The sequence below is a fragment of the Brienomyrus brachyistius genome, chromosome 18 (assembly GCF_023856365.1).
Source record: "Brienomyrus brachyistius isolate T26 chromosome 18, BBRACH_0.4, whole genome shotgun sequence".
NCBI lineage: Eukaryota > Metazoa > Chordata > Actinopteri > Osteoglossiformes > Mormyridae > Brienomyrus > Brienomyrus brachyistius.
The window spans coordinates 13,375,492-13,389,844 of NC_064550.1; the positions used below are offsets into that span (position 1 = coordinate 13,375,492).

At 41.7% G+C, this 14,353-nt stretch overlaps 2 protein-coding genes across 8 annotated transcripts in view; one reads left to right on the plus strand and one right to left on the minus strand.

Moving 5' to 3' along the window:
• The window catches only part of rab6a (RAB6A, member RAS oncogene family), an 18,441-nt gene extending 10,805 nt beyond the window's left edge, over nucleotides 1-7,636 (minus strand). For 2 of the 5 annotated variants that reach the window (XR_007383403.1, XM_048983298.1), the window contains exon 1: nucleotides 7,311-7,632. Coding sequence is in view for 4 of the 5 variants with exons in the window: in XM_048983298.1 (XP_048839255.1) it covers nucleotides 7,311-7,380 (70 nt within the window). In the remaining variant the exon portion in view is untranslated. Of the gene's footprint in view, nucleotides 1-7,310 lie in introns of all 5 variants that reach the window. The other 3 variants (XM_048983299.1, XM_048983296.1, XM_048983295.1) reach the window with 3 other exon arrangements.
• Nucleotides 1-13,783, plus strand: part of mrpl48 (mitochondrial ribosomal protein L48) — a 127,234-nt gene extending 113,451 nt beyond the window's left edge. Inside the window, exons 1-9 of one of the 3 annotated variants that reach the window (XM_048983292.1) lie at nucleotides 8,182-8,309; nucleotides 8,919-8,977; nucleotides 9,303-9,352; nucleotides 10,025-10,056; nucleotides 10,221-10,309; nucleotides 11,747-11,934; nucleotides 12,173-12,275; nucleotides 12,469-12,558; nucleotides 13,596-13,781. In XM_048983292.1, the coding sequence (XP_048839249.1) occupies nucleotides 8,957-8,977; nucleotides 9,303-9,352; nucleotides 10,025-10,056; nucleotides 10,221-10,309; nucleotides 11,747-11,934; nucleotides 12,173-12,275; nucleotides 12,469-12,558; nucleotides 13,596-13,673 (651 nt within the window). In that variant the 5' untranslated portion in view covers nucleotides 8,182-8,309; nucleotides 8,919-8,956 and the 3' untranslated portion in view covers nucleotides 13,674-13,781. The other 2 variants (XM_048983291.1, XM_048983293.1) reach the window with 2 other exon arrangements.
• Nucleotides 13,784-14,353: the final 570 nt, after the last annotated feature.

Genomic DNA, 14,353 nt, shown 5'->3' on the forward strand with positions numbered 1-14,353 from the left:
CACGTCTGTGTGTGTGATTTCATGGCACAAAGTTTTTTTTTAAGGCTCTGCAGAAATTAGATCAGTGCCTGGCAGTTTTTATAAAGCCTTTTCGTGGCCATCGAGCATCCCCCCTCCCCCACCTACGGGTACGCTGGCAGAGGCACCAAGCCCACGGCTCCGGAAAAATTTTTTTAAAAATCGGTGCGTCAGCGAGCTCTGGCCAGAGATTGGCACTTGCCGAGTACTGCCATAACACCGCCAACACTGCGGAGGAAAAGGCACAGAGGTAGAAAGGGAAGGAAACGCCCTGCACCTCCAGCCTGGCAAACGCTGCACACCGGGGTACGACACTCACCCTGCACATCTTAATCTTAGTCACTGAAAAATAAAAGCAACCAACTGCATCCTGGGACCCAGACTGCCCTGCCAGTCACTTACAGTCAATGAAGGAAGGTGAGCTTGCAAGGTGTGACATTCCTTTTCTTTCTTTGCGGTTGCTTTCTCCATTTAAAGTATAATCATCTGCGCCGAGCCAGAAACCAGCCTTAAATAACATATTCTGCGGTGGTAAAAGAGGCGATAAATAATGACTAACAAGCAATTTAAAATGACTGCTTTGGAGCAGAGAAACACTGAGATGCTTCTGCGAAACACAGGTCAGAAAACTCCCATTGCAGGCCCAAGCCCAGGCTGAGGTCGCTGGGGGTAGATGAGCATTTACTCTTAACAGCTGATTCCGGAGCCTCACGGCATGGATGAGCAATACCCATTCGGACAGTGCGGAGAGAGGCAAGCAACTCAGACACTGATGGGGTCGTGGAGGGAAACGATAAGGGGGGGGGAGAGATGAAGTACCCCCACCGCCGCCGAAACAAAGAGCCCTTTTTCACATCTAGCAGGAAACAAAATGATTCCCCGAGCTCAGTCCCAGCCCTGACACATACCAACAGACCCCACCCCAGGAGGCCAAAGGGCAGGCTACTACTTCTAGAATACTCCTCAGTTGTTTCTGTTTGTTGGATGGGGGACAGCAGAGGGACACCAGACATGTAACCTTGACCCCAAACACCAAAAAAGGACTTCTGTGACACTAAACCAGTGCCATGGGAGAGGTGCCAACTCTCTCCTGCCACCCCCACCCTCTGCTGCCCACAGCAGACGCACATACACAAAAGGCCTTGTGACAAAAGGTATAACCCCCCACCCCATATGCTGACAAAGCGGACAATGAACGAAAAGAAAGACTCACGCACAATGGCACTTGCTGTCCCCACTCACACATCCCCGTCCTCAAGCTAAGATGGTACGACCTGAGGCTGACAAACGGGTGAGCAGACAGTAGGAATGCCGCTGCTTAGCATCAACTAAACACAGATAAGATGGCAGGGCAGTTCGACATTTGACCAGCACGAGGTCATGCACAATGCTGCCAGCTTGGTGGGTGGACGGGAACCGCTGTTTCAAAGTGTGTTCTTGGTATTGATAAACACCAAGAACGTAACTTGGTTCCTAAGAATGAACTTGGGATGCAATGAATCATGGGACTTCTCATTTGGCCAAAAACAACAAACATCCAGAGATTATTACCATCCTCTGTACTTCTGTTCTGGAGTGAATTGTACTTGGCAGATGGCATTTGGCAGATGATGTCAAGCAGATACACAAGAGAATGGTCAAGTGTGCATACTGATAAACAGCTGGAGTTTAGCAGTTGTCCACTTTGATTCTTCTATGCGCTCTACTACAGGTATCATTTCCAGTTATCAGAATAGTTTTGTAGAGGCTAGACGATTGATTCGGTAATTTTGTCATTTTAAAATCAGAAACTGCCAATTGGTGTCAGATTCCTGTCCTTCATAGATTAACATGTTAATAATGATGTATTTCTTGACTAAAGGTATTTTAACATGGCTGACAGTCACACGGTGACTGCTTTCCTGGACAGGAGGATTGTCGAGTGAATGCATGAAAAAAAGGATCAGGGTGGAGTTTGCTGAGATTAGACACGTGCAAAGGAGCACTGGAGTTTGTACAAAATGCTTTGTTGATGTTTTATATTTTGCAGGAGATCTCTCTGCCAGGGACAAGTCCTATTGGCTGGGGTAACAGCCTGTTTCCCCCTGTCATGACTTTACCCCCTATTTTTACCCACATCACTGCTGTAGGTCTACTGGTAAAATAACTGGCAAATGATATGAAGTATCCTAAAAGGCGAACCCTTTCAGCGAATTCCCTCATCTAATTCAGTGTAAATACCTGTAATATCTTCATATTCTCTTCCCTGGATACCCACTGACATTCTGCTTTAAGTCTCACAAGTGGCATTCCAGAAAGTTGCAGTTGGGCGTTCATCGCATTTTGGATGTCCGGTTCTGTGTAGCATAGTAAGCCATTACCAGTCCCCGGATTCTTGGTTTTGTGGGTTTCCATAAGGACGAGGTCATCATCTCCTGGATCAGGGTACGATTACACACATCCATGTGACAGACGTTTTTAACTGGAGTGCGTTATTGCTCCGGTCATACGATAAGTGCATCGAACAACACAGTTACTGTAAGCAGCAAGAGCAGGGCACGGTTTGCTGTACAGCTAATGTTCTGGGCTTGTATTTCTTTCCCCTGTGTCTGGGGGGGGAAGTGGCAGTCTGAGCAAGACTGAACAGGATGGGATGCCGTACATAAATGCTTGTAAAGGTAGCACCCCTAAGGAAATGGGAATGGGTGGACCACCTGTTTGTGGTGGTGGTGGGAGGGGGGCGGGGGGGGGGGGTGCACAGGGAAAGGGACTGTTTGCTGCACAGTGGTTGCCGAGCTGAGGATTGTATTCATTGGGCGAACTGGCTACAAACTGCACTAAAAGAATCCGGCAAACATCAAACTTCCCGCCTCCATCTCTTGTCTGCTCTTGTCCAGATTACCAGTATGTAAAATCTTCACGCCGACATCAGTGGAGCCACAGCAGTGGAACATGATACCTTGGATCAGCTTCCTACTGGATTTACCAAGATGGAGGAGTGTAACGGCACTTGCTGTTTAACTCTGCGATGTCACAAGTGAGCGTGAACTCATGGTTGTACAATAAAAAGGTACAAAAATGACACAGGAAATGCTAGTATGCAACCGGCTTGGGAGTTTTTAATAAGATCATATGACCAGAAATTCATTATAAGAAATGTAAAAAGATGAAAACCCCCTCTCCAATACTGCCACCCTTTATCGCAGGTTTCAATGTCCATTGCTGACTGCCCACAAGCTCTGGCTGGAGCTTGGCAGAGGGTGACATGAGAGTGGGCCCACTCGTTAACAGGCCTGGTCTGCTGCCAGTCCCACCAGGACCTCCATATGTGGACACAGACATGCATGAAGAATGCAGGACACCGAGCAGCTATGCAGCACCTGCTGAGTACATGCTTTTACAAGACTCAGGCAGGGTAGGACAGGTGGATCCACTGCAGAATTCCTGACCAAGAAGGCTCTTAACAAATCAGAGAGCTGGCTGCCTTTTCAGACATCTGAGTCCTACTATTTCCCCAATGCAGAGAGCAAAGTAAATTACATTTTTCGTTCAAGTCAAGAGTCATGGAATCACAACAATTACCAAAACAACCAGGAAAGTTCAAGACTAATTTACAATTTACTTTCACTGGTCTTCTGGCTATACAGAGCACCATAAACTACAAAGATCATATATCCAACCAAGACACTCAATGGTGTACTGACCTTTCCAATAACTGGTATTCATATCAGACCAGGGAAAAAATGGAAGTAAAAATTCTAATCAAGACATACTTCCTGATACCGATTATTAAGTGAAACAGTCACATACATACTGCCACCACCTACACCCACAACAACAGCTCTCAAAATAATTGTTTTATTTCTAGGCTATAAATGCTAGTTCGGTTTCTGCAAGCGCTACAAGCTGAAACTGGACAAAGAACCACAACGAAAAAAAAAGTGGGGGAGGGATGGACCTTGAAAAAGCACTGCTCCAATTGTCAATGAAAGCTAGAGTGCATTAGCACCTAGGACTCAGGGCTAATCAGCCGCAGACATGGAAAAAAGTTCAATATTCCTGTTCTGAATGACACTGTTTAGGATGAATGGTCACTATCAGCCTGATTTCTAAACCTCAGAAAGAGATATGTCAGACTGTTACCCACCAAAGCAGAAAAGGGAAGATGCGTGGTCCAGCTTTACATCATGTAGGTAATGTTTTTATATACATCTACATGATCTCTAGAACAAGGTCTCCATCCCAGAAGCAGAAAACAAGTGAAGACTCTCCAATGAGACAAAACTTTAAACAAATGTCAGATACTGAAAAACAATTGTACTCACAGAGACAACATAAGCCATCAGAGAGCTGACAAGCCGCAGGCTATACACTATAATCGACCCTTGTGTTAATTACAGAATGCTGGCTATGCTTGCCACTTGAGTATACTAGCAAGTCACATCCTACTACAAAACAGCAGACCCCACCACGGTGGTTACCTACTAAAAAGGCTCCTGAAAAAAGATCCGCATAAAGGTCCATACCTGACGTTTACAAACTGTAAATTCTTGCTTTTCATGATGATGGACAGCTGGTTAAGCAGCAACGAAAGTATGAATAAACAGACCTGAATGACATACCTACAAAACACAAGCAACTGAATTAACCATCTCATGACCACCTAACTGGAAAAAAAACAAGTCAGTCAGGCCTGTCCACCAGCACAAAGGTGCTGCATGACCTACTTTTTCGGGGAAACCTCACTTCTGCAGAAAGACTTTCACCTTCAGACCCCCTGCTGGCTTTCATCACAGGGTCTCTTATCTTCTCCCATCAGCACTTAATACTTCAGTGATCAACCACATCCATCAATGGCTGAAATTACCTACTGCATGCTCTTATTCATGATCAACTGGGCTGATTCTCAATAGCAGCTGGCTCCATTCTCACCAATAAATGTTTATTCTTACTGACCAATGGCTCAGGGCTCATACATCAGCAGCTCAATGATCATATTCATTAAAATGCAGCCCATTCAATCACGCTTTACCTTTTTGTATTATTAATGCAGCTATTAGTCAACTGACAAATGAGTTATGCAGGTTCTTTGATAAGGAGAGGGACAAGAAAGTGCAACCCAGTCTGGAGGCGACATCACAACAAGTAACTAGTCTGTATTGGGAATACAAAAGATGCAGCCACTGCATTATGTTGGGCTCCTGGTGAAGGAACATCATCATCTGCCTGCAGGACCAAATTTCACATCCAAGGTATTTATTTGGCTCATCTTTCCATAACAAACAGGGAAGAGCAGCAAACTTCATATTTCATAGGCTGCTGTCTTTCAGCCAGCCAATGAACAAGCAGGTCATCGAATCACCTGACCCAAGACAGGAACTGATACCTATGAGCTAACACTGGACCACAGACCAAAGTTTTCACCTGAGCTAAAAGCACATTTAAAGTCAGCCACATTTCACAAATCATTTGATTTCTTTAGGTGAATTAACACAGTGTGATGCAATCAACTGTGCACTCCGATTAACAAACAGGAAGAAGGTGTGATACACCCAGTCACACAGATTATAAAGCTGTTAAATTACCATCTTAAATGCACAGAAATCATTTTGCCAAATATCATAAACCTACACACTTGCTAGAATATTATTTTAAACAAGGGTGATGTCACCTCTGCAAGTTTAAGCACTGATGTCATCACCGATAGCAATGGACCAAATCACCGCTACCTGCTTTTTCAGGGCACAGCACCGTGTGCATTAGCTGTGCAGCAGACCAATAACATAATCAGCAACCTCGTAGAGATAAGCTGGATAGTATTTTTTTTAAACATCTGATTGTGGTTTCGCTCCTTAAATAACAACTGATTGGCTTGGGTTAATTCATAGTATATGATACAACATTCTAAGAACCACTGGGTGCTGTTCTGTGAACAAAAAAAATCCATAAAACAAGAACATGACTTGCACTATTGGTAGAATGTGCCCCTAGCAGTATACGTGCCAGGTACAGAGAGATCCACAGGGAGCATGGAACAAAACCTTACACAGGGAATGCTTTATTCAGTATGTACTGTACACAACACTAAGGAAAAAAAAAACATGAACAATTTAGAAAACATTAAAAAAATAAAATAAAAAAATCACTCAATACCCAGGGCTTTACACAAATGGGTTACAAAGAGATGGTTTATGAAATTCTGGTTTAATCATGATGCATTACAACCTGCGTTATATAAATCTAGCCAACGCGTCAGACCGAATGCAGGGCTGACTGTGTGCCACAGTCACTTGGACTGGTTGCAGACCTGACTGGACAGCTCACGGCACTGTGCACCCTATGCATGTTCACTTCTCACTAAAGCAGTCTACCGTCGCCATATAAATTCCACAAATTTGTTTCCTTAAAAGCAGAGTACCTCCCAGCTTTGTATTCATAGAGGGCAATGCTCTTTATTTTGTAAAACAAGACAAATCCAGTTGCTTGTACAGAATATGTATGTGTGATAAGATAAAAGAACAATTTGCAATTTCAAAGGTCAAGTATGATAATGACAGCAAAAATCGGTACTGTGTCCCCCCCCAAACATGATTTCGAGTCTTTAGTTTGTCATGCGTCGTCTTCAAGATGTTAATTCCTAGGCAGTCATATAATCTCCACCTAAACGACAATCTCGACACAAAACCCTTCATATCTGGTTATAAAATACCTCATAAAATGGCTTTTCTGGTGATCTCGTGTAACCAGATACTAATCTCTGATTGGCAAATCCCCAATTTAACGAGTTAACCAGTTGCAGTCAACCAATATTAACATGTAGTTATTCCTGCGTTACGTGTTCTCTCTGTGGGTGTAGCAGCTCTTCAGGGTTAGACGGTTAAATCCGTGTTCACCTTAAAAATAAAAGGTGTGAATGCCGATACTGTCAACCACACCAACCAGCTGCCGAGACATTTTGGTAACAACTTCATTACTAGTTTACTAGTCATCACCTAACTATCCAAGACGACACTGATGAAAACAACACAAGCGGCTGCCTAGTTGAAAATAAAACAATCAATCAATCGGGCTGCCCGGTTTTTATCCGATCATTTTAAGGGAAAAAATAATATAGATTACGTGACTTCACATAGTAGCGCCGCTAACTAGCAGGTTAAATAAATTAATCCAGCAGATCCCTAAGAAGTATCTGTGGATATGCGTCGGTTCTTCGACCCACTACCGCTGCGACAGCAAGCCAAGCGACGAGCTCCATAAAGGCCATATATTTTTTTTAATGCACAATTTATTAAGAAAAAAATCATAAAACTGACCGCTCTGCTCGCCCAGGAAGACGAGCTTGAACTTCCTCAGCGGGTTCCCGAAGTCCCCAGCCGCAGACATGGCGCACCGTCCCACCTTCCAGCCACCGAGCCCAAGTCGTGACGAAGAGCGGCTCCACACTCGACGCTTGGCCGCAGCAGACACCTGCTAATCCAGCAGGAGAGGAAAGACGGATCGTTGTTAGCTTAGGTGGATCGCCTCCGCATTAAACTGCCTGTTCGTTGCTTGTGTATGACTCTCGCTCATATGAATGTCTAGCCTCCTCTCCTCTCCACTGACTGTGCTGTTACCAAGGGGAGCGGTCACAACCGAAACTGCTCGTACGTGGCCGCTTGATTGACAGGCAGATGGACCAATCAGAGAACAGCCCGGAGCCTGTTTTCTCAATGCTGCGGCCGTACTGATTGCATGTACTGATGTAATGTAAAATTCCATCACCCCCCCTTTAAAAAAGTTCATTTTCTGTTAATTTCCACATGAACTGTGCATCATTACCATTTATAATACTAACAATTCTAATTAATCTATAATGCTGCGTGACATCACCGTCTTGTGTTGAAATAATGTATATTATTATAGGGCATTATTGCATATGAAATGATCATCAATGGGCATTTAAACGCTAGAGGTTTTGGGTGATGTGTTTATCAATTAATCGCAATTCCAAAAAATGCATTTTTATTTTCGGCGTTTTATGAGTATTTATAGCTTTTAGTATGGGAACCGGCAACATTCTAAATTATGACACCATTTTAAATACTTATGAAAATACTAAAGGGGAGCTCAGATTCATGTTCGCCTATTTTTTCAACATTAGACCACAGCAGCGTTAATCTAGTCAGAGAGGCGGGGATTCGCGTTCCGGTGGGTTAGGTTGGTTGATAGAGACGCCACGTTGTTCTCTGCCATCACTTGGCAGCGTCATCGGAGGACTTTGGCTTGGCGACGTCATTCTCGCAGCGTGAATCAGATAAAGAGGAAATGCGGGTGTGAGTATATCTTATTAAGAAAGTTGCCGTTAATTCCCACGCTGTACTGCACCTTTAAGCAATGATGTCATTCAATACCACGTCTAACTGAAGGATTTAATTTTCATGATTTATTTTTAAAATCTGTAGTCTAATAATATTTAGTGTTTGCAGAATAACACAGGCACTTCATTTAATTACGTCAATCATAACCCTTCGTATATATAAGCAGTGTTATACGATCCAGGGGCGAATGAAGAAATTGTCGGGGGGGGGGGGGGGGGGTGGTGTCTCGATCGGTATATTTTGCCGACCTGGCGCCCTCCACTGGCCCTGATTCGATCTTATTAGATTCTTTAACTATATATATTTTTAAAGTCGCACATTTGTATGATAAATAATTTAGAAAGTAATTATTCTACAAAAATACACACTGTAAATCATAAACGTTAAGGTGATATATATTGTTTCATTCTATACAATAAAATAGGACGATGTCGTATGCAATAGCAGCCGGAACGAAATATTCCGCTCTGAGTTTCTACATGCTTTTTACATCGACGGACATAACGGAAATGGTCGTACCGTCTTCTTTTTTATAACTTAGACATATTTTCTGATTTGTTGTAGTATTAATTTGGGAATTATAGAATAACACACACAGAGCAATGAATCATCTATTCACAAAGGTAATGTATTATTATTATTACTATTATTTTATTTAAACGTATGTGCTGAGCATACCGTATAATCCAGACTAACTAAAAAGGTCAAATAGATCGCAAGCTAATATTTATGGGTTAATATGCCTCCATATATAGATACAATGCAGAAATAACATTTCCTCAGATTTCTTTTTCTACGTTGTTTTTACAGATTGGCCATTTTCGCCCTGCTGCGTTAAATGTCATGTAGTCGTACATGTATAGTGGATATAACCAGACCATTTCAACTAAACATATGAATTCATGTTTTTAAACTAAACTAACTTGTGATTTATCATTTTCTTTACAGTTACTGGTTTCATTTACGCAACAAACATGCCGGAAAGGATTCTTATTTGGGTAATCAATAAAACTAACACACTTTTAGAAATGAAAGAAAAACTGCACTTGCCTTTTTAGTTGCATACTTAATAAACTTGGTAGCCATTGTTAATCTAGAATTAATCAAAAGCATTATGTAATTTACCCTCACACGTCTGGTCATTTTTCAGTGGTTATTGCTGAAATATGATCCAATAAAATGTTTCCACTGCTATGCACAATCTATTTGAAACTGTATTTGTAAGGCAGTATTTGTTGTAAAAACCTAGGAAAATCAGGAGTGTTATCAGACAAAAATTTGCAATATGCAAAGTGGTTTATTTATCTAAATGCATTTGGAAAGACAGATGATGGTTGGGAAGAATGGATGGGCTGCAGTATAGGGAAATTCTTGTTTTCCAAAAGATGTGTTTCTCGGACAATTTCCAAATTTCAAAACATCAGTAAATTAGCCTTAAACAAAAATATAGAAATCTTAGTGCTGCAGTTATGAAAATTGGTGGAAGACTGGGTGAAATCTGCATGACTCGGATGTTCAAAGTTACTATAGACTTACCCAAAAGACTCATGATTGTAATAGTTTGTGGAGACATTAACTGTTATCTCATGACAAAACCATCTGCTGTTTATAATGTGTTAGCATAATGCAGCATTTCTTTAGCCTCTTTTCTTATCTTCTTATTTTATAAGGGCTGTGGTCTCAAAGCAGCATCCACTCCTTGGTAAGAACTCTTCCCCATTCTGATTTTCTGATTAAAACAATTCAGTATGTATTTTTTGTGAATATGTAAGAGTTCTGGAGTTTGTAGAGAAGCGTGAGTTTATGTTGGCAAGCATCTGTTTCTGAATTGCTGGAACAATCTGAGTTTTCCTTTCCCTTCAACAGGGAGTCTGTTGCCCAGTGATGGTAGGGAGTACAAGTCCATGCCAACCCATGGGATTGGACGATATTCTCACCTAATACCAGGAAATACGGCAAGACCCAGTTTACATGGTTTATTTTGTTAGAAGATGTTCTATATATAGGTAACTTGTTATAGATACAGCAGCAGATCCTCTCATGGGAATCTATCTGCTAGGCCAATTATTGCCATATTTAATATGTATAGGGATACACTGTAGGCTTTGAGGTCATTCCAGACAATGTGAGAACCATTAGCTGTTTGACTGTACTGCTATAGTACTATAAAGTAGGGCTGGGCAATTAATCGAAAATTCATCAAAGCTGACATTCCAAACCTCTAATCGATGTAATCTTGCCCATGTCAGATACTTTGTTTTTTTTTTTATTTTATTAATACTTTAAAAAAATCTGTCGATACTTTCCTCAGTGATTGTTCGTGTACTGTCCCCTTAAAAACGTACTTCCGTGTGTTTTGTCACGTGACTTGCCAACTGGTCAACTCAAGCAGCTTGTGCCAAAGAAAAATGCTGCATAACCCATTTGCTTCTGGCTAGTTACCTGAGGCTAATACTGCATTCAGAGCAAACACGACGGCAAGAAGACGTTCATTTCCTCTCAGTGACAGATACAGACTCATCGAAGTTTATGATAAACTGCCAAGAATGAGCCAACGAGGTGGGGCAGCAAAACTATATTAAACTGTATTTTACTTTTTATTTACTATTGCGTATATGAATTATCCACAGTTCGGTAATTTATTTTGTACAGTACTATACTTTGAAATGCGTTTGAAACAGCTCTACTATATTTTTAAAGAGTTTGTAAAATTCAGTAAATAGTGACACTGTTTTATTACCTTATATGGATGTAATAAATATACAGATGTCAATTAGATGGAAGTCTGCTGCCTGACACATAAAGAAAAAGAAAGAAAATCGGTTATAATGATCATCCATTTATAGCGATCAGTTTCACCCAGACAGATGTGAAAATTAGTATAAACGGTTTCCACTATAAGTTCTTTTGTTTGCAAGTAATGCAAACTATTTATTTTCTACTTTTTGGGGAACCTGCTTTTTACATTAAAACTAAAATGTGACCTCCTTTACAAGACATTTTCATTTTAAGCGATTTGTGTTGATTTCAGTTGTTCAAAATATTCAATAAATAACCGTAAATGGCTCATTTGTGTGTTTCCTTCAGTTATTTTAAAATCACAGAGAGAGTCTTTCATTAGAAAGCAAAAACAAAATAATCATTCATTAATTGCAATCGGGGTAAAATGTTCAGTTACTCGTGATATTGATTTGCGGTATATCGCCCAGTCCTACAATAAAATATATAGTTTCAAACAACTTCAAAGCTAGGGTTGAGTATTCATTACCAGCACTGTTTGGTTGATCATTAGTAGGTTCTGTCTCTATGGGGGATGTGTCTATATTTATACTGATTATATGCATAAACATACAGTTAGATGTGCCTACATAATAATAAAGATATTTCTGCAGTTCACACCCTGGAAGGTGAAGAAGAGGAGGAAAAAATCTTTAAAGATGAAGCCAATTGATGAGGGGACAGAGACGGAGTATGGGCTGCTGAATTTGACCATCTCTGGCTACGACATGAACCTCGTTTCTAGATACGCCCAGTACGCCCATCACCTCTGCAACCGCCTCCAGGTTCACGTCAGCCGAAGGTGAGATGGGTCTCTGACCACGGCATCTCTTCCTTCACCTTGCCTGAACATGTTAAATACAGCGATTAAACTGCAGATTTGATGATGTTTGGTTAAGCCACATTGTGTTTTTCATTTTGCTGGTTAGGATCAGTGGCAGTCTATGTTTGTTTCGTGCTACATGCTCATGCATTGTCGTTTGAAGCTTAATACAATGTGTGTATTTTTGGGGATATCTTTTTTTTTTTTTGCTTCTTAGTTATGCTTTGCCAACAAAGACCACAGAGATCTTGTTAACAAAGGACCAAAGCACCAAGATGGTGGTGGACGCTGTCCTTAAGACCCACTTTCGTGTCATTCAGGTGAGTACAGGTGTCATGGGTTGGTTATTTAATGGCTTAGTAAACGGTTTTGTACAAAGTTACATAGGTTAAGTTTTTATTGTTTTACAGAGCAGATCAGGTTCTTAACCAGAACACCACCGCTTGTCTATGAATAGCGGTGTTGGTGGACTTCTTGTCCACCTTTTCTAACCACATGTTGGCTCTGTTTCAGATCAAGGGCTTGAGTGCCACCATTTGCCCTGTCTTTTTTGAAGTCCTGCTGAAAAACCAGCCAGAGGGAGTTGATCTTTTGGTGAAGGAGGTGAGCGAACCTGTCCAAGAGAGGCGGATTTGAGAAATCAAACTAATTTCGGGACTGCTGCGTGCTAAATGCCGTCAGGCCCAGAGCCCACCATCAACCAGGCCTTTCTAGAGTCATATCCCGTGATTGGCTAAAGACTTTAGAGAAAGCAGCATCCAAAACGTTCTATACATTTCTCTCCTTTGTACTGTGGTTTTTCGGTAAATGTTGCAAAAGAGACATTTTGGATTTATGAAAAATACGTGCAGGCATTTGTCTCTGCTGTCCTGGCCATTATGTCATTATTCTGAAGTCGTCGTAATATTTGCACTGTAGTTTTCTGATTGCTTTCAGCCACGGACGGTCGTATGCGCAGAGTCTTGTGTTCATACTACATTTGGCCGCAGCTGCGGATGGTCGTGGTCGGTGCTTACAGTGGTGATATTCCACCAGACCAGGAGAGCGTTTAGATATTACAACAAGCACAAATACACGCAATGTACTGAAATGGGTAAACCTTTTATGAATAGTTTTAAAAATCCCTATGACAAAATTATCCGGGGAGTTGCTAAATTGCCCGTAGGTGTGCATGTGTGAGTGACTGGTGTGTGAGTGTGCCCTGCGATGGGCTGGCCCCCCGTCCTGGGTTGTTCCCTGCCTCGTGCCATTAGATAAGTGGTTACTTCCACACCCCATCATATAGCTTCTATACCTTACCATAGCTTCTACAACAACAACTACTATTCTTCCTCTGTTCTTTTTTGCTCGTCCTCTGGTCTGTGAAAGTTGGTGCTGCCACCTACAGGAAATACCTAGTCAGTTACCTTGCACAAAAAAAAAATAATCTGCTACATGGGCTTCGTCCACAGCTGTCCAGCATAAACCCCTGATAATGAAATTTTCGAAAGTGTGCACTAGGGCTAATGCTGTTTTTCTTAGGTTTATCTTTGCTTAAATTTAGACTTTGGATTCAATCGTGCTTAATGCAGTGTTGATGGGTTCTTAGTGTGGATGCTGTTAAAGTTTTTTTTTTCCTTTATCCCCATTTCCTCATCTAGCACACAGAGGCTGATTTCAGGGCACGCTTCAAATCTCGCCCGGAGATGGAGGAGCTCCTGGCAAAGCTGAACGGCTGAATGTCATGTCCTGCTGCTCTAAGCTCGCACCCTGTAATCTCACATTTTCCTGGTCTGAAGCCTGCAAGTAAATGCGTTTAAAAAAAACGTATGTTATTGGGAGTCTGTGTCTCTGGTCGTTTTTATTTATGAAAAGGATGCATTTGTCAGTCATTTCACCTCTTTGGAAAATACTGGACCCGTTGACAGCTGGTTCACTGAAAATGCTGAAGCGAAAGAGAAAGAATTAATTCTTTAGAATACAAATGTTTTGTTGATCACTTCCAAGAAGGTAAAGTAGGTTAAGGATGGTTATTCTTAAGGTCTTCTTATGGGAGTTGGCATACAGGCTCATGGCTCAGTACTAGCAGGATGTGTCCTTGGGATTTGACATCCCATTGCAGTTCTGATGCCTGATGGTTTCCTTGTTACTCTACCCTGATGTGGATGGCACCGCAATTCAACACGTCTCCATCCACACAGCTGCCGCTGTTCATTACTCTCCCATGGACTTCCAGGTGAAGCGTTAGTTGAATTAATCACCTGACTTGCCTGACCTTTTCCTTTTGTCGGTCGCCACCGCTGTAGTTCTCTGTGAAGGAATAGTAACACTTTCCCTAAATGGCAGCTAATCTGTTTAGTTCCGTTTCATGGCTCATCTAATTCAGATTTCCGCCAGCCAACATTGCAACTGTCAACTG